General features: G+C 39.6%; 1 protein-coding gene across 1 annotated transcript in view; it reads right to left on the reverse strand.

The window, feature by feature from the left end:
* bsna (bassoon presynaptic cytomatrix protein a) overlaps positions 1 to 27496 on the reverse strand; it is a 153745-nt gene that overhangs the window by 92507 nt on the left and 33742 nt on the right. The window contains exons 2-4 of the mRNA XM_061057199.1: positions 26717 to 26901; positions 26579 to 26605; positions 26001 to 26479 (exon numbers count right to left, since the gene is read on the reverse strand). Coding sequence (XP_060913182.1) covers positions 26001 to 26479; positions 26579 to 26605; positions 26717 to 26901 — 691 coding nt within the window. The remainder of the gene's footprint in view (positions 1 to 26000; positions 26480 to 26578; positions 26606 to 26716; positions 26902 to 27496) is intronic.

The following is a 27496-nucleotide window of genomic DNA, read 5'->3' on the forward strand; positions in this document are numbered from 1 at the left end:
CCATTCTTGTGATAAATGGCTCAATTCAAAGGCACCTCAACAGAGTAAATGGATCCCGCACATGTAGAGGCCATTCATTCTTTACCACCTTATATGCTGGGGTCTTCTTTACTCACAGAGGCTTGAGTCTCACAAAGGTTGGTACTGCACATTCATAGTTGCTACATGCTTTAAGATGCAGTACAGATTATCACACCTTCATAGTCTATTGTATATTCCCTTGTGTTCACTATATTGTGAACAGGGGTGTAAACAAACACTATAGTGTTTCAGGACCTCATTATTGATTGTATTGCAAAGGTTTTTTCGAAGAAAAACCACTAAACAATAGATTTTATCTAGTGGACATCTGGAGTTTGTATCCTTTAACTGATGTACATTTGATGTTGTTCAAGAAGTGTTACAGTTGAAAGAAGAGGGCACAATACTTAACTTTTTCTTTTACAACCCACCAATCTGCAATCGTCATGCACAAACTTTTAGCTTCAAATGTTAAAATGTTTGCATTTTAAGCATACAGGTTCTTAGATCGCCCACTGTATTTTCAGCAACGGCATACAAATATTCAAATGTATTTTTACTCCAGACACCATGGTTGAACTAACAAAAGAAAATATGGATACTTTTTGCAGTCAGAAGTTCAACAAAATGTCTTGTGTGGTGATTGCTAGAAATGCAATTACAATTTGTGTCTATATCCCAGACATGAGGCACACTTGAACAGGAGAGGGAGTCCTAATATGTGGCTCAAGTTGAACAATGGGCACAGTTTGTTAAAGTGTATGCACCAAAAGCGACTGGTTATTTGAAGACTAAAAACGTCAAATTATTTTAAGATGTATGTTTATGAGAACAATCACAACCAAAGTTGTTAGTCACAACTAACAACTTTGTATAGTTTGGTAAAATAACTGAGAAGTCAGTATAGTTACATATGTATATAAAGTGACACAATTTAGCGACTTTAGGTTACTTAAAGCAACAATATGGTGGGGGGAGGGGGCGCCCCATGTACAGAGGCCAAAGTCCTCAAAGCAGGCGGCCCGGGTTCGAATCTGACCTATGGCTCATTTTCATGATAACTGACTCTATCCACTGTCCTATCTCTTAAAAACAAGAGACAGGAAAATAAGAAATAAGAGACCCCCCCCCCCCCCCCCCCCCTATTTAAAGCTATACACCATGCTAGAAGATCGTATACATGTAACCTAACCCAGTGCATTATAATTAAAGAAATGTAAATGGTTGCAGTATTCTTTACATGCAGCCATCCAGGTTGGCCCAGAAACATACCGACCATGCTGTTAATCCACATCAGCGGCGTTAGATATGTTCACTTTATCAAAAAGCAGTCTAACCGAAATACTTCTGCTGGAGGAATGTCTTCTAAATTCAAGCAATTATCTTTGTGTCGGTATAAGGAAAATGTTCTTATCTACTCTGGCTCCATATAGCGAGGGAGTAAAGCAGCACAGCAGGAGTTAAGTCGGCACAATATCAACCACTTTGAAGAAACAGAGAGGGGTCTATAGAAATACAAGAAAAACATTTACAGGTGCCTTTTTTATAACATCCAAGAGCTTTAATTAACCTACCCTGTGCTATAATTGGCTGAGAGAAGCTGGAAATGTCACATATAATGTAAAGTTAATGAAGCCCACCGCAGGTAGAAGAAGCTGTTTGCGGTGTGGTGTGAGCGGTCTGAACCGGAGCTGCTCCTTTACTCCCGCCTGGGAATTGGCCACAGTACACACTCTCTTAATATATACACATACATTTACACACACTGCACAGGCGAACATGCTCCTGCAGAATTCATACACAACTCCAAACAGGGATAAGTACACAGCTCTTAATAGAGTTGTCTATCAACATTGGCGCAGAGGCTTTCACAGGGCGAGGAGGGAGGCAAACATATAACAGTAGGCGTGTTTGTGAAGATGAAAGCCAAAGATGAACAAAATGAACGTAATGTCTTCAAACTGTTGTCTTTCTCTAATGTTCATCGATGTGGTCTGGGATCTGTCTAGCTTTTGTAGGGTGAAAGATAATGTCCCTTATCTTAATCCCTCCTACACGCCTCTGATTGGTCGATGGATTTACATGGATCATTAAACGATTTAGAGATGCAAGTGGGGACCCAGAGGTTTGGGACCTCTTTGTGTTACCTTTCAACCACAAACACGAGTAATACACACTGTTTAAAAAAAACGTATGATGCATGTGAAGAGGCTTAAAAATTAAATCAGTATCAAGTTGAAATGTAAGGAGTGCACAAAAGCATTCACAGGTTGTGAAAAATAGCAGCAGAAGTATAATTGTAAGTAGACTTGACTGAGTAAATATGAGTAATGACAGAATGCCACAATATTTATTCCATTTATATTATGATTAAGTCAAATGTGTGGGTCCATAGGGGGCTCACATGGGCTTATTTTCCCCCCTTTATGGTGACTTTTAGTTATCAAGTGGAAGCTCTTATGCAGAGTGACTCGAGGTAGTGAACAGTTTGTCTGAAAGCTCACAGTCATGGCAGCAGACTAATGTTCTGATCAATATTCCACACAGAGAGAGGACGTTCCAGGAAGTATTCCCATGATGAAGTACTGAGATTCTACTGCTAATTATGGAAACACTCCATTACACACACACACACACACACACACACACACACACACACACACCCACACACACACACACACACACACACACACACACACACACACACACACACACACTTCTATTTCTTCTGCATACTTGTAAGGACACAGGTTGAAGTACTGCCTTCTTGTTTCTTGTGATCACTCTCAAGGTCTACACCTGGTCCTAAAGATTGATCTTGTCATTGTTGCATTATTATGAAGGTACAGTAGGATATGTCAATGTTTACTTTGTCAACAAATTACCGTAAAATACAAAATATAAGAGTTTGTTTTGGGGATTTTCCTAGAATCCAGGCGTGATGATTTCTGTTCAGCAAAGTCTCAACATCCTCACATTTTGTGCAGCTCTGTAGCACTTTTAGTACCTGTACTGTTTCTTGGTTGTTATTTGCCTTTTATTTTGGAGACAGGACAATGGATTGGGGTGAGAGAGAGTGGGGAATGACATATGGGAAACGAGCCACAGGTTGGGTTTGAACCTGGGCTGCCCACTTGGAGGACTGTGGTCTCTGTACATGGGGCACAGGCACTAACCACTAGGCTACTGGTGCCCCTCCAGCACCATGTGGAGTTTGCACTCCTACTAGTGCGGCAGAGCTCCCAGCCCATAGTGAAGGTATTATGCATTGCGCTGCCAATTTTTTGTGCCTATGCTCAAGTGCACCTCGGCCCACGTGTACTATACAATATATAACAGAAGTGTCAGTCTGGTTCAGTGGGTGCTGTCTCACTGTCGTACTGGTTAACTTGCATGTAACAGAGCACTTTAAAATTGTTTCCTACATATTTATGAAAACCAGATGTTCCCCATTTTCAAAAAGCTTGATAGAATACAAAATGTAGTTAGAGAATTATAAACATCACTTATGAAGATTTATGCAGGTATTTAAAAGGTAGTTAAACATGCGTCAAAGCACCGACAGAAGCACCGGTGTTGTGAAAATGAAAACAAACTATGGCGTTCAGAGTTATGAAAGCCTTCATCTGACAGAATTAGAACACTTTGACTGATTAGATACTTAAGATGTTAATGATAATGAATAATCAACGCTAATAAAAGTGAATACATTATGACATTGATAAATTGATACATAACATTCTTAAAACATTGGGTGCCATGACACTCAGTCATCACTTGACTTTAATTTGGAGAATATGATCTTGTTCAGTGTGTTCACACGGTTCAATCACAAGAGAAGCAGGGACCTCGCCTTCTGAATCTGATGATGATGACGATGGTTTTGTTGGATAATGACGATTGTTAAGATGGTTTCTATACTGATTAGAGCTCTGAAGAACAGACGTCAATGTTGTGCTTTGCCTCTGTGCACTGCCTGTCAGCATGTGTGTGTCCGATCGGACTTAAAGCTGTTTGTTTGCACTTACTGACATTGTTTCCTTTTTTCTAGACCCTTGCTTGTGTTGTTCTTATTCTCTGATGTACATCGCTTTGGATAAAAATGTCTGCTAAGTAATTGTAGAATTGTAGAATCGGCCTCGCTCTGCTTCATTATCTTAAACTCAGATGTAACTTCAAATAAGTTTTGGGACATTATGCAGTGGTAGAAACCTGGACAAATTCGGATTCTTTTTTGGCATTATAAAATCCTCATTGTTTTTTTATATTGAGTTATTTTTGAATCTGTGTGTCCTTCTTTTAATACTTGATTTAGCATTACAAATTAAAAAACTGTTATTTAGTTTATTTGTTGGTTCATTTTGTAGTTTCTATTCTCTGCTCAGATCAAAAGGGAGAAGTGAAAAATGGAAATTAAATGTAACTTTGTGCAAACTTACAACAGAAATGATTACAGACATTGTGGAGGAGGTTCATCAACTGGAATGAGTCTGGTTGCAACTACGGAAATTAAATACGTTTGTCCATATTTGGTACTTGAACCAGTTTAAACAACATAAACTGTGTAGTTCTCGCCTTAGCACACACCGTGTTGATACCTTTCTCTTTCTGTATTTCTGCAGAATTGTTCAACACAGCTAAACCTCCAAATTAAACTTCTAAAGAAAGAAAAATGTTCCCCTTTCATTCAAGAACCTTGGTGTTCTGCAGCTAGCAGTTCACTCTTCATGCTTTGTCCAGATAAATGGACTTCACACAAGAAACACACGCACACACAATATCACACAGGTCTATCTCAGCCTGATTACCATCAGCAAGCTCCTGGCCAGCAGAAAGTCATAAAACACTCCCTACCCTCTTATTTCTGAGGCTGGTCAGCGACACAAAGACACACACGAGCACACACACATGCACACGCTACGCAGAGACTTTAACATCCGTTCCAATTTCATAAATCCTTTTCATATCGTGCTGTATCAGTCAGTCACACTCTGTTGCCTCTGTCTCACACATAAAACACACCCAGGTGACCATCCTCAGTGTCATCAACACACACACACACACACACACACACACACACACACACACACACACACACACACACACACACACACACACACACACACACACACACACACACACACACACACACACACACACACACACACACACACACACACACACACACACACACCTGTATTTTATTCATTGCCTCCCTTCGCTGAATAGCCTCACCTCCGGTCGATTGTATTGACTATCTCCCTATAATGCATGTTTCTTAATTAAAATCTGCCTCAGCACTTTTAGCCCAATCCTACCATGATCCCAGCCGCTAACTGAGCTCTGTGTGAAGAAGTGTGTGTGAGAAAATGAGCACTTTTATTCATAGATAGATTGATAGATAAGATTGCAATTTTTTTTTAGTTTTGCCTTCAATATGAAAGTGACAGAGGCATAATGGGAGGACGAAGTGATCCCCCCCTCTGTACCGTCGAGGGAGGTAATACCAGAGGTGTTACAGGGGCGTGTGTGTGTGTGTGCATGACTTTGTGTCTATGAGAAGCTCCAGCTGTGCCAGGCTTCCTTGCGCTTCCACACCGCCATAAGGCAATGTGAATTCAAAGACTGAGACACCAATAATACGCTGTTGTGAATCAATATGAATGTCTTGAGGCAAAATTACGTTAGAACTTTATCACGGCAATGTAGCAGAATTGCAGTCTGGAAATGGCTATAGGTGTGTGTGTGTGTGTGTGTGTGCGCTTGAGTGCGTGTGACCTGTGATTAAAAGCCTGGCTCTATAGGTCTGTGCTGTTAGATCAATAGTAGATTTAAGTGAGACTGAAAAACAATACAGTGAAGTACTGCAGTGGATGGGTGGAAGGATGGATGGATGAAAAAAAGCAGGAGCTTGTGATGCATTTGGAAGTGTTTGGAAATTGGAAATGTAAATGGAAGAGTGAACAAGGGAAAGCTTTGAGTATGAGGAAGAAAGGGGGGGTGACTGAAAGAAAGATGGAGCTGTCAAAACAAGCAGGAGAGACGACAGGACGGGAGAGAAAGAGGTCAAGAAAAGATCATTAATGGAATGTTTGTCTGTTTGTAGTACACAGAACACAAACATGAATAATCTTGTGTAATTGATGTGAATGTTGAAGAGTGTATACGCACACTGTTTATTTTCATGTGTTTACTTGAAAAGACGACATGCATGTCAACTTTTCCTCTGCAGCGCTAATGAACAACATTACATCTGTTTTCTCTTTGGTAAAAACAAACTCAGTATGCATCAGTTCAATGCAAATGCTGAGTTGTCAAAGCAGATAAAGGAAAAAGAAAAAAAAATGTATATGTATATACCTTGATAGAACCTTTTTTTATGCTTGACAGTAAATGTTGTTTTCCCCCTTGTGTAACTTCTTTCAGGAAAAGAGCGTATAACACACAATCCATCAAAATTCATCAGGTCAAATGTTTTTAGATTCATTTTTTTTTTCATAGGATGAAAAACACTTCAATAGACATGAACAACCCTTTAAAAGGAGAATATTTTTCAAAAATTAAAAGATTTATTTGGTATGAATTATTATCCAATACAATAAGGCCAAAATACTGCTATATTTACTATCTAAAGTAGAAATTAGGGATGCACCCATGCATCGGTTTAATGTCGGTATCGGATGATATCGGCCCTGTTAACAGACACCGGCACATCTGCAAATAATGCGGCATGAACTGATGTCAGTAGCAAATGTTTATCTATTGTGTCATACCAAATGAATGCTGGCTAGTTCCCCTAACTGCTGATTCAGAGAAGAGCTTTTTTATTTGACAGAAGAATTCAACTGTTGGACAAACTCTGATCTGATTTTGTTGTCAGACATGAGTGAAAATGTCGGCATTGTGGGAGACCTAAATAGAAGCAGTGAAAAAAACATTGGTATCAGAATCAGCAATTGGCTAGATAGATAATTTATAAATCGGTATCGGCCCTGGTTTTCACAATCGGTGTATCCCTAGTAGAAATATCAAATAAAACTGGAGATGGAAGCAATATCAAAGGTGACTTTCAAAGCAAAGTATTACAAACAATGAATTAATGGTATGAGTCCTCTTGTACATATTTTTGTGTCAGTGATTTCAATGTGCATCACTTTCTTTGCTGTGAAAATTAACACTGAATCACTAACAGGATAAAGACAAAAACAAACAAATTCCATGTTTTTCAGGTACTGTAACCCACACGACTGGCAATCGCTAAATCGCTAAAACAGGAACAACAATGTTAAATTTTATAGGATAAAACATATGGTCAAAGTCACAGATGGTAAAGCAACTGAGACAAGCACAGCTGTACCCTCTTCACCAACACACATAAGGCAGAAGAGGAATACAGAGAGTGGGAGTTGGGTGAAGACCAGAGTCAACCTCAACATGCCAATTCATCTTAAAGCAGGGCCCTGCAGTTCAATGAGTTTACAGCTGATATAAGAGTTCCAGAGGGATGTCAGCCTTCTTTATGGTGGATGTGTTCAGGAGCATAATTTGAGTGTTTATGTGGTGACTAGAGAAATGTGCTAGACAGGAAAACCGACCTTAAAGCAGACTATAAAAGGTTCCTTCAAAGCGATGTCATGTAATGCTTCCCTGTGCTTCTGTATGAGAAGGGGTCTTTGACATCAGATACCAAAGTGGGTGTTGTGAAAAAGGGTCAATATTTGACTACAGCAGATGAGAACTGGAAATTAATAAGATTACTCATAAAATATATCCTGAACTGTTGTATGAGGATATTTTCATGGACTATCATCTCTGTGTCCAAACATATTTGCCCAAGGGGTAAAAGTTATTTTAAGAGGGACACATTAGTAGAAATGAGAAAAGTTAGAGACTTCAGACTTTGATCAGAGGGAAAAAAGATGAACTAAGAAAGTTTGATTAATTGATTTAACATTTTAATTTTCTGCTTTGACTAGATTTCTTTGATGACTTGAACAACCCCATGAGGCAGACGTGATATTGAGGACATTGCACCAAAGGGTGTCTGCCATCTTCAGAGAGAGAGAGAGAGACAGATAAGACATCCATTAATGCAGAGAGCCAGTCAGACAGTCCAGACCTGTTTGCAGAGTTATAAGAGTGTAAATGAGTCGTATCACTTCCACCGCAAACATTGTTATCGTGCAGGGACAGCACCCAGACACCCTTTCAAAGACCCTCCTACGGTCAGTCTCTCCCTCCACCTCTGATCTGCCTCCTTCTCTGCTCTTGCCCTTTTATCTCCAATATATTCCTCCCCTTCTCTGTGTGCCTGTGTGATAGCAGTGGACATCAGTGGTGTCTGCAAGTGTTGCGAGTGTTGCGAGTGTGTTTCCATAGAGGACGGGTGATCACGCACAAATGTGTGTCTATGACATCAGTGACACAAGAAAGGAGCGGAAGTGTCTGACCAACACAGCTGTGTCCTCAAAAAACTTCTATCTGACTGACTGACGGATGAGATGAGACTGTCCTCTAAAGCACAATATCAGTCTTTTCAGTATTACCTAAAAAAAAAAGTGATCTTTAAGTCGAAACAAAAAGTCTCTTTAGCAGTTGTGGAATGTATAGCTTGTGTTCATCCAGACAAAAAAAAACTTTAAAGGTATAACACGTAACATTTAAAACATTAAAGCAACAATATGCACCTTTTCCACCTATAAAAAGAAGTTTCAAATTTCAATTCAATAACTTTTAACATGAAGAATGCAGTACCTCACATGCCCACAGCACCGCCCGATCACCTATTAACCTCAAACTATGAAATCTAAATGAGGGTCAAATACATTTTTCTCAAAGCCTGTTTCCTCCAGATAGTTCTTAACTTTTGGCTGAGAAATTTCTTAATTACTTGTTTGATGCTATAAAGAAGTTTAAAATACCATGATTGACAGCTCTGTTGAGGAATGTTACACCTGCAGTGCTGTGTGCACTGGGCTAGCAGAGTACAGCAGAACAACAAACACAAACACAAGAGTCATTGAAATTGCTTGACTTAGTATCTGCTTGAAACCAACACAATAATCTGTTCTGCACCGATCTGAGGGATTTTTGTTTTTTTTATCTGTAACTCAAATATGTGATGTTTTGTTAGCGCAAGTGTTGTCACGTTAATTCCTCAGCTCTTCCTGCCAATCCATACTGCACAGTCTCTTGTGTCAGATTTGCAATAAGTCAACGCCTGTCATTGGGATATTTTGGCTTCATCGTCAATGGAAAGAGGCTGAGGTACACTGTCCATTTAGTCTATGCACTTAACTTATGATAGCCATTCTTTAACCACTGAACACTGAATCAAATGCCTCTCAGTTATGTAAAATAGTCTCATCTATCTGCAATGTATCTCTCTTCAGTGAGTGTTTCTAAGGATAGGTGCAGTCTTACTGTCTGTCTGTCTGTCTGTCTGTCTATCAGCAGGCCTCCATGAGTGCCAGCAGAAGGCATTAATCATTTAGAGCGCCTCATTATAGATTCCTGCGCTTGAACTCCTGCTTGCAGCTGCCCTTGTGTTCTTCATGTATGTGTGTGCATGTGAGCGGGCTAAAGTCTACATGTGTGTGGAAGCTTGCATGTTTACTTTTCTAAGTGTGTGTGTGTAAATGCAAATGATTCAGATATCTGTGTGTGTTTGTGTCCAGATGTGTGTTTCTTGCCTGGGGCTTCACTCTCTCCAGTTCTTGCTCGGCTGTAGCCTCTCTGCTGCTCTGTTCTTATAGTTAATGCATGTGAGGAGAGAATCCTTGTCCGTCCTGTCTCCCCGCCCTCCCAATACCACCCTACTTCCTCAGAATAGACCTGATCCTCACCATACATGAAGAAAGATAATTCCTATTCCTCCCGCATTTCTGATGCACACCTCAGAGGACGAGTTATAAAAGCATGGCGAGAGAGAGAAAGGGCAGGAAGATAAGAGGTAGGAAAAATAGGGAGGAGGTGGTGATAAGGAAACATGAGGGCATATATTAAAGGTAAGGTGAGGAGGGTTAGGGAGTAACAGAAGGTACAACAGAGGGGGGAGAAAAGCCCTTTTTTAAAAGATGGCAGTTAAACTCCATCCTCTAATAACTGCATCCTTGTAACATTGTGTGTTTGCATGTACAGATATCTGAGTAACAGTAACAATAACAAATATAATAAAAAGATTTTATAAACTCTGTGCAACTATCTTCTCCTTTTTCTTAAAAATAAATTAAACATGATCAAACCAGAAACAAATATCTGTATAAACAAACAAATTACTCACAACTCTAGCTATCCAAGTTGAAGAATGATTCTGTAGTGTTTTGGCCTTGGGTCCAGCTAGGGTTGATTATATTTTTTGCCTGTCTTTTTCATTTGTTATAAGTAGATGTACCCACAAGCAAGCGGAATGAGAGACAGCATAAGCATAAGACTGCATGGCATAAACCTGCAGTGAGTTAGCTTTAAGTACTGGAGGAAAAAACTAAAACTTCTTTCTCAATAACCCAAATATATAAGCAAAGTTTTTTGCATTGTGGAAACATTATGGCCTTTGATTTTTTTTATTTTGAAATGCTGGTTTACACTGTTATTTTAGAGACATGCTTCTCACACACATAGGCCTGAATCACATGTACAAACAGGGCCTGTGGACATGCACTAGTGGAGAGATGTCAGAGTGGGGCTCCTACACACTGCTACTCACTGCTACACATTGCTTAAGGGCAGTGCTCGGGGAAGAACAACTTCCGTATTTAGGTCCGCACTGAGACTTGAACCAGCGACCCTACGGTTCCAAACCCAAGCCCCTACAGACTGAACTACTGCTGCCCCCGTTGTGACTGAGGATAAAGATCTCCAAACAGCTGGCTGTAATAAAGTCTGTTTTAGACTTTTTCAAAACAATGCAGTTGGCAAAGATGTTTTGAATTTAGCAGCCATGCTCCTCTGGCCGATATACGAAGCAGTAGAAAATGTTTTATTTGGGGGTTTTAGTGTTACATGCTGGTAGCTAATTACAGTGTATGGATTGCCATTAAAATTAGGGCATATCTAGTAGAGGTTAAATGATATATATATATATCTATATATATATTTATACAATACAAACAAATGTCAATGGGCGTGGTGAGTGAAGGATCTGGTCATTGTTGGAATATCAATGGCTCCTGATTGGTTCAGGCTCGTCTATTGTCAGACATTAGAATCAACAGTCCCAAGAAGAACCGACAGATCACTGAACACTGCAAGAAGGCAGACAACCAAACAATGGAAAATGTACAGCAGGTCATCACCATCAAGTTAAAAAGCCATGGTCATCTCGTGGTCAAATTGGTAAACTGCTAATCAGATTAATCTATTCAGTCATTCTTTTGTTGTGACATAATCCAGCAAGATTTTTAAATTGTCAACAATCCTCTGCACTTCTTATAACTCAGTATAGAGAAATAATTAAAAAATATATATTCTCTTAGTCTATTTCTGTCTGCCTGGCATTCTGCCAAGCATGCTCTGCTTTAACCAGTGCCAGGTTAGAGAGGAAGAAAAGGCACGGGCCACACACACACACACACACACACACACACACACACACACACACACACACAGATACTTCCGATTGGCTATATTAAGGGATAATACTGAACTGAACTGGCCTTCCAACGACAGAAACACACACACACACACACACAGACACCACATCATTCTATTATACTGCCTACTTAAACAGTGAATACTTTTTGCTGCATACTAACCGACCATTAGTATGCAGTTAGTAATGGAAACATACAGCAGTTCCCACCATCACAGCATACACACACTCAGACAGGTATTAATTATAAAGTGACCTTCACTATGGGCGACCTGGTTGCTATGGTGACAGCTGTAGATCCCCTGTCAAGGTGTGAGCGCTGCTTACGGCCAGGTGTGAGACCAGAAAAAAAGAATAGGATAAAGGTGACGGGAGAGAATGAGAGGAAGAAAAACAAGAGGAAATAGGACAGAAAAAAAAGGTGAGAGCTCAGTGGGAGTTCAATGGATGACAAAGGGGAAATAGAGGACTGGAGTGTCACACAGAAGCACACGTTCCTCTTTTTTAAAGAGGAACGTGTGCTTCTGTGTGACTCATTGAAGAGAACAGGGCACTAACACAGACTGGGGCCAATTGTAGTGAACAATAATTTGGCAAAGATAAACATGTCCTATAACAGGTTACCAACCTTTTTTCCTCAGAGACCCCCACTACTTCCCCTTAGAGAATCTGACCCCCTCAGGACCCTCATTAAAAACTGTGATACATTGCTGTCTAAAATTGACATATTTTCACATGAACTGTTTTCATTAGAATCTTCACCATTGATCAATTTATCTTTTCAGGTGTAAGCTTGACATTGTTTCTTAAAGCATCCCAACAGAAAATATCTACACACACTTTTTTCTTCCTAAAAGACCTATTATAATATTCCAGTTAGTGTGTTATCATAGTTTTAGTTAATGATTGCAAATAATAATTTTGACAACCTCAGAACAGACGAAGCCTCGCGAAATTAGGCACATTAGTTGCAAAAAACTGTTAATCATTGTGTACATGTTTGAAAAACTATGTTGTCCCTCATTCTCTCAAAGGGCGAAATAGTTTTAAAGACAAACAAATCTCCTCAACTTGTTCATGGTGTTTGTCAAATTTAAAAACAATGATAACGATATTAAGTTTGTTTCATCGATCCAGGGAGAATAAAAATATTCTTTGTCATTCTCAGCATCCCTTTCTGTCTGTGTTTTGCAGTGGCTTTAAAAAAAACGGTCTGGTGGCCAAGGTCAGGGCAGAATGTCCTCGTCAATTCTGTGTATCTTGATTTAAAAACCATTACAAGCTGACAAGACAGGACAGTGAAAAGTAAAAGAAGGGAAAAGCAGGAAATTAAAGAAGAAACATGGCAGAAAGGGACTGTGGAGTGGCTGAAGATAGACTGAAAAAGGATGCCAAAGTTTTTATTTTTTTGTTGCTATGGTAATAAACCATTGTGATCACTGTTATCTTCCTTTATTAATCTGACCATTGAGCTGTTTTCTGTAAAAAGTACAATGACAGATTGGTTGTTTCTGATTATTTCTTAAGGGTTCATCTGCTTTACATTCAGTCGACTGTGAATGCGATCTGACATCAAATTCATGTGGGAATATATATCAATGCACACACGTGGGAATTTACATCCAGCAAGCAGGCATTTTTCCTCTCTACTGGTTCACGAGCATTCTGTGTATGTGCATCTACATCAGTGTGAGTTAGTTAGGCTATGTGTGTGTGTTTGTGTCCACTGAGCTGTCAGTGCAACTGCGGGCTTTAAAATAGGATTTCTGCAGCTTGGCGGAGGTTTATGCCGACGCTGGGGCTTTTGATTCGCCGCTCACTCAGGAACAGCCATGCATGACAGACTGCTTCCTCTACCGCAGAGAAGGAGAGAGGGAAGGAGAGAGAGGGGGAGAGAGACGAACTGAGGACGAGCAGATGGAGGAAATGAGAGGCAGACAGAGAGAGGTGGATAAAAGGCAGAGGGTGTTAGAAATACTGGAAGGAAGGAGGAAATATGAAGCTAGCGTGCCAAGAAGGAAGGAAGATTAGAAAGACGGCGACAGGGTGATGGACAGACAGACAGAAAGTCTGCAGTGTAGTTAGTTTGAAGGAGAGAGCGGGGAAAGGATTTTTTTCCAGCACCGCTTGAAATAAGCTTTACCCACATTTCAGCAAAGTTGAAAGGTGGTGTTTCAGACGTGATTACTTTCACTTCTCCAAAATGAAACTTAATTGCATGCCAGGATTCAGGCAATCGCTTTAAATTCTCTCTGCTATAGTGACAACCCGCTAATGACTTATACAAATTATGTGCGGCTGCTTTTTCAGTCTGCTGTATGATTTCACCTAAACCACTGTTTCTACATCTCATTTAGGATTACTGTGATTTGTAGGGAGCTTTCAGATGCTTCAAAAATGTTTGCCAATAATGATTTGCAGTGCTACAGAACAGCTTTTTCTTCTATTTTTTCAACTCTTAACACATTTGGCTTGGCTTCAGCTGGGGGAGCTATTGAGTTGAACTTCCTCAAGAGCCGTTTAGTTTGTAACTGTCGATATCAAATCACTCCAACGGCTACATTTCTGTTGAAGCATTCACAGGGAAACAATTTAGAATCTTGTACACAATTCATTGTGGTTAGGAAAAGCTCAAGGGTAGATTTAAGTTTGGTTAAATGTCGAAAAGATTCACACCATGCTTCTTCATATCTATTTACTTTAGAGCCAATTAAATAGAAAGATAAGCCTAAACTTCAACATTATAAAAGACTTAGGCAGCAGTTTGTACTAAAAAAAAGAACGAGAAAGGAAACAGTAATGAGCTGACGCAACCCACCATATTTATCTCAGTTTCTCTGTGTCATTTGAATTATAATGATTATCCTCCGTCTACGCTGTTGAAAATATCCTCTCATTAAGGTCGGAGAGGTTGTGTCTGTCATTACAGAGAAAATAAAACGTCACTGTTTTTGGTCCTTATAAGCGATCAATCCCATGCCTGTTGCTGAAAACTGCTATTAGTGTGATTTATGTGTAGTGTAGCTAGCGGGAAATGAAAGATGTAATTACCAAAGTGTCATTCCTGTAACCTGTGTCATTAGCACTATTATTATTATTATTATTATTATTATTATTATTATTATTATTATTATTATCATCTTCAGCAGGACCGCTATCAGGAAGAGGGCAGCCAATAGGTTTTTAATTAGTCTCATAGTGCAGGTGGCTTTCATCTATTTAATCACTGTACTGCTAATATGTATGTAGACGGTAAATGATGGTTGAATAAGAGAGAACTTCCAATCCATGAGAAATGATTTGGAAAATCTCATGAATAGTAAACTTACACTGTGGTTAGAAGTGTTTTTGGTAAATGGACTTGAGCTTGTGTAACGCTTTTGTAGTCTTCTGACTACTCATAGCACATTAACACCGTAGGTCACTCTTACCCATTCACACCCATCACACACTGATGGCAGAGGTTGCTATGTAAAGTGTCCAACTAATCCATTCATACACATTTCCAGTCCCAAATTGCTCCCAGTAGCATCCAGTAGCAGCATGACTAATTTGGGGTTACTGTAAGTGACTTGAACATGTACACATCAACATATGACTGAAGGAGCTGGGGATTGACCCTTGACCTTTCTGTTGAGAGGCAACTGACTACCACTGAGCCACAGCTGCCCCCAGTGTGTGTGTGTGTGTGTCCCTTAGATTTTACCCTCAACACCATGTGATCAAATCTTGTGAATCACTAGTTCCCTTTGCTTTTTATGAGGTGGCAGTTTTACATATAGTTAGGTTTGTTTTCAAGGTTTGAATGGATTTGGAAAGTTCATTACGCAGCTTGCTTTGTATTTGGTATACATGGTATAAAACTTCCTATAAAGTCATCACTGATTTCCACTGCCTGGTAAGGCTCAACTGCACTCCACTTTCTTACGAAGAAAAGTACTCTTCTTGTGTTTTCTACGTTTACTCAAAACAAGATCATTTGTTCCACACAGGTCTGAGGAAAGTTCTGCCTAACAATGCTATGATTGGCTAGCGTTTCCCTTCCATGATGTCCCGTGCCTTACAAACAACATTTTTAGTGATTATTTCTGAGTTATCAGTGCAGCCCAGTGCTTTGATTTCCCCTTGGCATTGGATTAGCTCAATTGGAAACTTTACCAAAGCAATGCCAATGCACATATGTTACAAATTAAAATGTTTGTTTTTACTATTCTGTACCTTTTTCTTTTTTTTACTTCTCAAAGCCTGTGATTATAATTTCCTTTTTTTGTCATATACATATGAAAGTTTGGTGATTATTTCCACCCACATTATGAGTGAATGATCCTTCCATAATCACAGGTACAAGTCTCTGTATATTTGGTACCAGCAAAAAATGAAGCAGCGATAATGACAATAACGATGCCTTTTCTAAAGTGTGTGAGACCCACAACTGTGCGGTTTCATTATCCGTAATGATGAAATGCAATGGCAAGGAAGTGTAATGGGCTGGATTGAGATGTGCGTGTGACAACTTAAAGTACTCTGTTATATTATCATAATTCTGTCTACAATCATGAGCCATCTCTTCATTTTTCTACACCTTATCCTATCACTTTGTTCCTCTTTTTGTACTGCCTTCTCTTGGTTCTCTCACGTCCTCCCTCTTACTGTAAGTATCTGTGTCATTGTCTCTTCCTTTTTCTCTCACTGGGACATCTTTTGTCACCTTCTGTTTCTCTCTGTCTCAATCACACAGTTATAGAAAAAAATAGCGAGAGGGAGAAATTAAAGGGAGCACTGTGCCCACCTATGGATGTTAATAATAATTTAAACAACACACCCGATTGTTCCTGAGGCTGTAGCTGAAAGCCAATTGTGTTGTGTTATCATGTTCAGGTGAACACCCTACAGAGCCCAACCATGCGTGAAATTGATCTTGTGTAGCTGGAAATGTATTAACAAAGTAATTCTTTTGAGCCAAGCTTCAAAGTTTTCCTTAACTTAAATAAGTTGTCTCAGTGCAAAAAACAACCAAACGTTATCTAACTATAGTAACATAAGATACAAAAAAAAGACTTTGAATTCTGTCTGTATTGGCATGGGATAGGAAAGAGCTTTTATTTGTCTTTTTGTAACTCAGGGACTAACAGCATATGTTTTAGGACAGCAGTTTTTAGGACTGCAGATTTTGAGAGTAAGTCTCAGTTCTTTAGCTGATTGCAGCAGGAGGACGTACGAAGGTATGGATGTGGGAGATGATGAGCAGTTGATAGGCGGTTAGATGGATAGTTTTGTTTGCCACCTGACATTGTTGGTCTTTCTCAGCTTGTAAATCCCGTAAATCTCTCCTTGGTTGTGGGTAAATCCAAACACATACCTGTAATCCATACTTACCCTTCTGAGAAAGTTAACACTCTTACTTTTGTCGTCTTAGAAGTTGGCAGTGAGTCAGACATAAAACTAAATATGAACCTGCTTTATAAACTTCAAATGTTGAAAGAGATTGTATTGCGATGGTGATAAGACACTTTATGAAACAATAAGTGAATATACCAAAAATCTAATGTTTGTGTACCAACCTCTTTGTTCTTATTTCACTATTAAATGGTCAGTATTGTTTTGTCTGCTGTCAAAGAAAAGTACATAATGCATGTGTGTAACTGAGAAAGTCACACACTATGAAAAAAAAAGTGTTTGTGTGTGACAGGCAGGTACAAGGATTTAAGATGGGGGGAGAACAGAAAAGCGCATTCTGCAGATTTTTCCAGAAACAAATTAATCTAGCACACACACACACACACACACACACACACACACACACACACACACACACACACACACACACACACACACACACACACACACTGACATTCACACACACATTTCTATAAGCAGCCCTACATGCAGCACTGAGTCTAAAATTAGTATGCAGTCTGTTAGACAACAAAGAGGCTACAGGGAGGAAGAACTGCTGCCAAAAGGCCTCAATGACAAACAGCTTAGAGATAATAAAGAGATGGATGCAGGTAGGCGAGACCAAGCCGGTGTAAACCACAGTGACTACAGTGGGCTAAATTCCCGATGCTTTTGTATGTTTTGTTCATTGGCAATAACTGCAGCTCAAATGCTTTCATATGCTATGACTCTCTCATGGCTTAAAGGTTCATTGCTTAGAGTAAAACAGGAACAGCCTAAAGGACAAGTAATCACTGTGAGGAATCTGGGATCTATTTGATCAGGTTATGTCCTTCAACTCCTGCATAAAACTGTTGTCAAGGTCAGCCTTTTTTCACCTTCATAGCATTGCACAAATCAGACACATCCTGTCTCAAAATGATGGAGAAGAGCTAGTCCATACATTCGTTACCTCCAGGTTGGACTATTAGGTCTCTAAAGTTTCTCCCTCAGGTCCAAACTGCTGCAGCACGTGTACTGACAAGAACTAAAGCGATCACTCCTATGCTAACTTCACTGCACTGGCTCCCTATAAAATCTAAAATAGAATTACAAATGCTTCACCTCCCTTACAAAGCTTGTAATGGTCAGGGATCACCATACCTCAAATAGCTCATAGTGCCATATAACCCTTTTTAAACTCATGGCTCTTGCCACCTACAGTCTTTAAATGTACCATGGGAGGTAGAGCCTTCAAATAACAGAACACACTCCTTTGGAATCATCTACCAGCCAGGGCCCTGGAGGCAGCTTTTACTTCTTTACTTTGAAGAGTAGGCTTAAAACTTGCATTTATAAAAGCTCATAGTTTAGACTGGCTCAAGCTTGGACCAGCTCCTAGTTATACTGCTATAGGCTCAGACCACCGGGGGACACTAAGCTGCAGCCTCTCTCTGTATCTCTCTCTCTCACTCTGTCTATCTGTATGCATACATATCATACCATGTAACTAACTTTAAATATTGTCTCCTGAATTCCTCTTGACTGTTGTTGTGGACCTGTCTGTCTCCTTTATCTATTTATATTACTCATGTTTATCATTATTGTGAGTGTTTAATTGCAAATCATATCTGCTCAACTCCATCGACTAAAATAAATATTACTGCTATTAATTCACAACTTTGTTGTTACTGCTAGTATTACACATACCTTTACCATTTTAACTGGCGTCGTAGCCTCAAATCTGATTTGATCATTGCTGTTTTTGTTGCTGTTGTTGTTTCTATTGGTTGTCTTGCTCTCTGTCTTTCTGCTTTCCCGGTAGGTGGCTGTTCAACATGAGTCTGGTTCTGCTCAAGGTTTCTGCATGCCTGGTAAAACGCATTTTTTCCTTGCGACTGTGACTTTACTAACTGTGAAGTGCTGTGCTCATGATGGATTAATGTTTGGTATTTGGTCTAGAACTGCTCTTTTCTTAGGGTTTTGCAGTAGCATTTGACATGGATTGGCACTCTAAACAAAAAGAGCCATGAATTGATTGTATGACCAAAGAGTAATTGAAAGAAATATAACCCCAAATGTCATGTTTTATATAAACAATTTTCACAAAATATGAACTTTTAAAGCTCTTCCATGCCATTTTTCTTTATATTATTTTGCTGCTCCAATGCTGATCTTGTCACTTATTCTACAGTTTGAAACATTTACTGATTAACAGAAAAATACTTTAAGTGTTTGTGTGTTCCTTTTTTTTGGTTTTTACTGCATGATTTTAAACTGGAAGAAGAAAGTCAATCAATGACCACAGACCATAATGCCACACTGGATTAAATCATTTATAGCAGTTTGCTCTCTCATACCTTGTTCCTTTGGATGTCATAAGACAGAGTTAAAAGTTTCCATTTCCACTGGGCCACCCACTTAGCACTTTGGATAAAAGCCTCCGCCGAATTGAAAGCATAATGTTCCTCTCACTAATGGCTTACAAAGACACTTCTGCAAATATTTGCAATATGGGTCACACACATTTGGACTGTAATGAAAAATAAAATGTGCACAGTGCAGATTGTAAATGTATTTCAGTCTATTTGATCCATGGTAGTCATAAAAGAAGCATGAAACAAGTTAATGTAATGTCTTAAATTTTGCATTTGACCCCGATGGACACATTAGTGGACCTCTTATCTCAGTTTTGAGTGTCATTTTGGGAGGGTGGGGGGGGGGGGGGGGGGGGGGGGGGGTTAATCTCTTCTTGCAGCCATATATAACACTCACTGTGAATCTTTGCCGTGGAAAATGCAAAATAAAGTGTTTCAGTAGACTGCTGTAACTCACTTCACCTGACACCTACCCTGTGGCACCGGTTTCAGGCATTAAAAATCATCACATAGAAATAATTAGCCTTGATGATTATGGTCTTGTAAGCTTTTGATGGGCACATAGAGGCCTCGGAAAATAAATTCAAGTCTGTTTCATAACCAGTTCAAAAAGTCTTCACAGGAGCTTTGAATTAAGAAAAAATGATGTGATGAAACTACTCATGTAACTATAGTAAGTTTGTTGACCTGAAGTTACTCTTTGATACATTAGTGTACATTTATTTTGTCCTAATCATGTCCCAATCTCTTAGCCATTCACTTTTATTTCCCTCTCTACTGACCTCTTAAATCATTGCTTGTCTTCATTCAGTCTCCAGCTGTTGGTGTGTGACTATAGAGTGGGTGGTGTCATTGAACAGCTGTTGGTGCAAGAAACATTTAAGGTCCACGGTTGATTGTTGAATTTGTTTTCTCATTTCCTGAACATCTGCAAAAGGTGACAAGCTGCAGACATAATATTATGCACAGTATTCAGATAGGAACCCACAGTGATGGTTTTCACTGTCTCTCCCAGGTGTCCTCTGACAGCGAAGTCATAGAAATGAGTTGCAAATACATGGTGTGTGGGTGTTTCAATATCCCTCATCCATATGCATAAGAGCAGAAAAACGCTCTAGGTTTATCCTTTTTAAGGTGCTAAACTGACAACACCCACTCACCACGCACGGCACACACAGAAACATCAAATCAGAAGGGTTCATTTGGTTCATTCTAAGATGCTACTTATCCATTTTAGAGAGGAAATGCTACCTTGTACATTAATAGTCATCACTTTTTTAAAAGCTGTCTGTTCTGCAAAATGGCTTAATAGTTACTTTGCCACTTTGTTTAATTCTGAAAATTATGGAGGATTACTGAAAGATAAAAACAGAATTAAGCCATTGATCCTGACTTAAAGACAACTTTTCTATAGTGTGTAGAGTTATGATTTAGAAGTTTTCACATGGTTCCTCTGGAACCGATATTTGTTTTATTCACATGGATTATTAAAAATCTCACTCTGACTTTAATAGGCACCCCTATGGCAGTTTTACAAGAAAAAACAAGTCATGAAGACTTGTTGTTTTGTGAGCATTTATATTCTCTTGTAGATGAGTTATTTGCCTAGTAACTTTGTTGTTTGGTGTTTCTACAGGAACAGTTTGAAGCTCACCAAAGTTAATTGGATTCTTCCATCCAGTGGTTTATAATGTTGAATATAAATTTAGTTGAGTTGGTTGTTTTTAGACATAAAGCTTACAAACTTTTAAGTGGGCAAAGAGGATCTGTATTGGATCAAAGTTTCATAAATAAATATGTGGTTTAGAATCAGATTGTAGATATTGATCTTTTCAACCAGACACATTTCCAGTTATGTGTGTTCAAATCTGATCTTTCTAACGTTTTGGGGTTCTGCAACAAATTCTTAATTTGCTGCAACTATTTCATATATTTGGTGAGTTGTCAAGTCAATTTGACTTCTGACATTAAATCCCAGACTGAGTTCTAGGCTGTTAAGAAACTTGGACTCCAGTCAAAAGCCAGCCACGAGTCATAAGAATAAGAATGTTTGTACCACAAGAAAATTAAACATTTTGTCTTATCACTAACAACAGCCTTTTCATATCTTGCCTCAATCTATTCTAAAGTATGTAACTTTCAGAGCAAAGACAAAGATAATTAATGATTAGATCACAAAGGTCAATTCATACAAGAAGCTCATTTCCTAAAGGCCACCCTCTCTGAATCAGATAGATCGACTATAATCTGCCTGATCCTCCTGTTTTGCATGATAATTAGTGTCACTCTGCTGGTTTAGTTGAGTGAACGTTATCTGAAAAATACAAAAGAAGGTAAGACCATGTGGATGCTGTTAGTGCTTATTATCTGGACAGAGGACTGATCCTGATATTGATTGAACAGCAGGAATAGAAACAGATAGATTTGAATTATTTTTATGTATTCTTTGTCAGCAGGGTTTAAACGTGAAAGGGAAATATTTGAAAGATGTAAAGGGACTACACGAGAGGATGTATGCTAGGCAAACAGTCATAGAGAAACGAACCTGAATAAGCTTCCCTAGCTAATCCTTTACCTGATGAAAATTGAATCACAGCAGAGTACGACAGATGTGGAGCAGGGCAATGCTGATTGCGCAACCATCCGCATAATCAATTTTATTAATAAATTACTATCAATTCTTTCTTACAAGAGGTTGTATTGCTTGGAACCTTAGATGAGTTTGTACTGTAGTCCCATCAGTGTTTTATTTATTGATTTAACTTTTTCCTTACAAATGTTTCTCTCGTGTGTTTTTGTGCCTTGTAATTCATGTTATGTTTTGTATGTGTTTATATGTGTGTCCCATGTCATTCCCAACCCTCTCTCTCCCTTGTTTCCTACTCCTACTGTGTTTAGAAAAATGTGCATCATTATCATTTTCTTCCTAATTAATTTTTTATTTAATAATAGTGAACTCAGAGACGTAAGTAAGTGTGCGTGACATGCTAATATCTATAAATCTCATACAGCTTGCCGGGCTAAGTCCTGTTAATGTTGTAAATCGATTCAGAGTGCTACAAGGTTTGCAGGTGGGACTGTTTATTAGATTACGAGGATTGAGAGAACATTGATTATCTGAGACAATAACAGAGAAGATGGTGAACATTAATAGAAAGAGGGCTCTAATACATAATTCATAGTAACGCAGACAATGGCAGGACCAGTCCATTAAGCTGTGCAAGATGGAGGATAACAAATGCTGCAGAGAATTCTTTATGCAGTGCAGATGTGTGTGCGTCTCTAACTTGTGTGTATGTTTCGTGTTTCAAGACAATGTTTGATAATAAAGGAATCGATGACCTAAAAAAATCTTAAAAACAAGCCTCGAATCTCACACACAGATGCTTGTGAGAGGAGAAAAAACACTTTTTCTAAGCCAAGGTTATGGTTTGATTTGATGTGGTTGTGTAAAACTTCATGTTGTGTTTTCAATTATGCCCTACGGGAAATCCCTGTTGGTTTCTCCAATTAATTAACATCGTAGTTTATTGCAAAGGCTCCTCGCATAAATTATGTGGAGCTAAGCAGGGCTGGCTATATGTGTGTGTCTTGTGTGGGCGTCTCCAGATCTGCACTTGTGATAGTGTATGTGTGTGTGTGTGTGTGTGTGTGTGTGTGTGTGTGTGTGTGTGTGTGTGTGTGTGTGTGTGTGTGTGTGTGTGTTAATCTTTCACAAGTGTAGTCCAAATCCCTGAGTCAGAGGCTTATCAACTCCTCTCTCCTTCAACTCTATTAGCATTATCCACCATTATGAACCTGTAGTACTCACTTTGTCTCTTGTGCTGTCACTCATTCGCGCACACACAAAAAGATACATACACACTTGATCACGTGTACGTCAATGTGTAGACCTGAGCAGAGATCAAAGCTTGGTCTTAAAGATGATCCCACTTGAAGCAGACAGAGGGAGGCGTACAGTAAATACAGTAAGTCTTTGTGACATGCTGTGTAGACGATGTTAAATTCACTCCTAGCTTTTCGGTAACTGTAAAAAATCAACAAATGAAAGGGGATATTGGCGTGTATGGCGTGTACATTTTAGCACTATTTTGCAGGTAAGAGTCAAGTATCAGATATGTTTGACTGCAAAATCAAAGTTTCAGACTCATTTATTTTTTTGTCAGTCTTACTAAGAGGATGGACGTTTTTAAAGATAAAAGGTAAGCATTTTATTTGATACACCATGCTGCCGACTTTTATGTGGCACAACATTAAAATTGTTTAATATGCACTGTTTTCTCATTTAGTGCAATGCACAGGGGCCCACTCGCACTTAAAAGTCGGATAGCACTATTATTGTTAATCTCATACATGTTGAAAAATGTGCACCTTCCGTTGGGTCTGTGTTCAAACATATAAGAAGTGTCTATGGTTGTCTTCATGGCTATGTGTTTAATTCTCATCAGTACAGGGTGTAATCTGCCCGTTGAACTGATTTTAGATCTTTGGTAGTTTGATTTAACCAGGCTGAGGTGGTTTGAGGCAGACTGTTAGATATATGTGTCGCCTAGGGTTGCTGTCCATGGTGCTGATCCAAGGCTGCTTTGGTGTTTTTCTGCATGGGGACATAAATAGTCTGTTGTGGAGTTGTTTTAAATAGTTGTGTTTGTGCAAATGAGCGTGAGCATCAGTTTGGGGCAAGGGGAGGGCCAAAAACATATCTTTGCACTAGGGCCCAGCACAAGTTCATTATGCTGCTGTTGAGTTCCCTATTTTATTTACTGTAAGTTAAGAAAAAAATATTGGTAAAGATTCATTGTGAACATTGAATACTCTCTAACCTAGAGAGACGGACAAAATGAGTAAGATTGTATTTGAAATCAAATTAATTGAGCCTGACCAATATGTCCTTCAGCTGATATTATGTCGCTGGTATGTGATGCTTTAAATTCAGTTCATATGTATCAGTGTTGTTCTCTCCTATCATTTACTTATATTGCTGCTTTGTAGTAGATGCAGATTTTTACCTTTTTTATAGTTTTTATTTTTATAGTCTTAATTCTATTCTATGAAATATAAACATTTTAAAACCAATTTTATAGTAATTGCTATTTTTTGTCCTATTTATCCTATTTCTTATACTGTAGCTTGTATCTTATTCTGCACTACGCTGATCAGTGAAATGCTTTGCTTTGATATGTTATTTTGCACAATGACAATAATCAGAATAAATGATGTAGCAGGTAAACATGGCTGATTTTGGTGCCAATGTTCTCCCACACAAAAACATATGAAATCCGAGACGCAACAACACATCCACGGTGGTTAGTTTAACCTAGCAGAGTGTTTATAGTGCTGTCTGCCAATGATGTGCCCCTGGACCTGACATCAGCGGGAATCAATGGGAGCCAGCATAGCTAATATATCAGATGTACATCTTCGTGATTCTGCATATTGTATGGTTGTGTTTGTTTGTGTCTGTCTGAAGTCCCTCAGTGAGGCTGCGAGTTAATATTTGTCACCAGACCATGACATGGCACTGGTAGTTTTAACCCTTCACTAAACAAAAATGTCAAACTCGTCTCAATCAAAGTCAGCCTCTTAACCTTCCCTATCCTCCTCACCCCACCATGCACCTCTGTATGACTTAGAATCTGTCTTTTCTTCCTTTAGTTTTAGTCTCTCTTCCCTCCATCTCTTTCTGAATGCTAATACTGTAGTACCTTAAATCACACCTGAGTGCTATGAACTCACACACACACTGTCACGACCCATGTGCTTGCTCCGGCACATTAAAAGAGATTCTGTCAGCGCCTCAGGAAGAAATTACTGCCACTTGCTGAGCCTTTTCACTCACTGTCTATCATAAATACACACAAAGACCTACAGTACAGTGTACACACACACAGCTTCTATACTTTCATGACCTCATTCTTGCTCATTCATTCATTATATTTAGATTTGATGGTCAACTCTTGTAATTGCATACATAAATAAATGCAAAGTTAAACCTTACTGAATAATGTTTTGTTCCCGAGTTTCACAAAAACATGTTTTTTTTAATGGATGAGACATAGATATTTTCTCTAAGCTTTTCATTCTCTTTCTTCCTGCCCTCATTTATCTCCTTCGCCTAAAAACCATCTCTCTCACTTCTTCCATCACTTTCGCTGCATTAACTAGTTCCCTTTATTCACTCCCCTCAATTCAATCTCTTTTAGGCCAAAGGTTCGTTATTGGCATAAGAAACAAAAGTAGCTTCTGCAAAAAAGCATAAAGTCTTTCTTTCTTTCTCTCATCCCTTGATCCCTTTAGCTATTGGCCAGAGGAATCTCTCTCCCATCTGTTTCTGCTGAATCTGTTTCCAAACTCAAACTTTAGTTGCGTTTGTTTTGTTGTTTATCATTTTAACCTGAAACATTAATCAAAAGTGGCATCTGTCTGCCTAAAGGATTAAATTATAGTCATACCCAATGCTGAGTCTCTTACGATAAATCAGCATTATTTGATTATTGATTCCATTTATGCAGCTAGAAAAAGACATTCATCTTCTCTGTTGCACACACTCAGGGACAAAGTAAGGACAGACATGAGAGGAGAATAAAACGCATAGTTGCACACACTTTGTCATGTCTATGTCAAACCTGACTTACCTCAGTGAGGTGCGGGTTGGGGTTGAATCCACACTGGTTACAAACGGTGGACTTGCACTGGGTGCAGGTGTTGTAGTTGGGTACAGCCGGTGGGTTGGACAGCTCTGTGGTGGTGCACACTGGGCACAACCTGCTCTTAGGCATTGGTGCGATCTGTGGCACAGAGTAGGGTGAAGTAGGTGTCACGCCGCGGTCAGGAGACACAGAGGATGTCCGACCTGTTCTGGAGCCACCAGACCCACTGAAGTCGACTTGGAGATTACGACGGGAGGCGTGCTGACCAGGACTTTGACCTGCATGGCCTCCCATACTGGATCCAGCTGGGCTGTGACCCATCCCATGGCCAGACCCCGTACCCTGCCCCATGCCGTGCCCCTGGCTTGACTGCATATGACGGGGGGAAGATGGACTCTCATGGGTAGCCAGGCGGTAGGGCTCGCCGGCTCTGGACCCCATTCCTCCACCTGTGCCCATGCCTGCTCCTATTCCTCCTCCCATTCCTCCTCCTCCCATCCCTCCCCCTCCCATACCTCCCATCCCTCCCCCTCCCATACCTCCCATTCCTCCTCCTCCTATACCTCCCATTCCTCCTCCTCCCATTCCTCCTCCTCCCATACCTCCCATTCCTCCTCCTCCTCCCATACCTCCCATTCCTCCTCCTCCCATACCTCCCATTCCACCTCCTCCCATACCTCCCATTCCACCTCCTGCCATACCTCCCATGCCTCCCATTCCACCTCCTCCCATGCTTCCCATGCCTCCCATTCCTCCTCCTCCCATGCCTCCCATTCCTCCACCCATTCCTCCCATTCCTCCTCCGCCCATTCCTCCCATTCCACTTCCTCCATGGCCTCCTTGTTGCATGCCTGGTTTGGGGCTACCCATTGAACCCATCTGACCCCTGAAAGAGAGGGAAAAAGCAAAAGAAAAGTGATTAGTGTTTAAATAATTATAATGACGCAGTTGCTGTTAAATTCTATGAAATTACAAGTTTAAGCACCAGGTTAGATTTCCGCCATTGTCAAAGTTCAATGAAAAGGAATTGCACTTAGTCCACTCTGTAGAACATTGAAATATTTGATCCTGGGTAATATTTGTAAGAGAATATCTGATCCAAAGTTCTTACAATCATTGTCCTGAACAAGATCTTTAAAATGATTGAGAGTATTCGGGACGTTAACCAGAATAGTACGCCTGTCAAGCTCTTGTATTCTCCTAATGTACATGAGGGCTTGTGACAGAGAATGTAGCAGTCTGAAGCAACTCTCAGTGTAGACCAAGCACATCAAATACAAGAGCAAAACTGTATGAGAATGCTAATGCCTTTGTCTGCTCTGAATGGAACTGAAAACTTTAGCATGTTCAGCTAACTAGCATACTAATTGGCCAACAGTAGTAACACATGGTTCGCAGGCCAGAGGCATTTCATGCTTCATTTTTTCCATTGCTTAGCACTTAAGAGAGGGGCAAGAAGCCAAACTCAAGACTGGCACAAT

This window comes from Labrus mixtus, chromosome 15 (assembly GCF_963584025.1).
Source record: "Labrus mixtus chromosome 15, fLabMix1.1, whole genome shotgun sequence".
In the NCBI taxonomy this organism is placed as follows: Eukaryota; Metazoa; Chordata; class Actinopteri; order Labriformes; family Labridae; genus Labrus; species Labrus mixtus.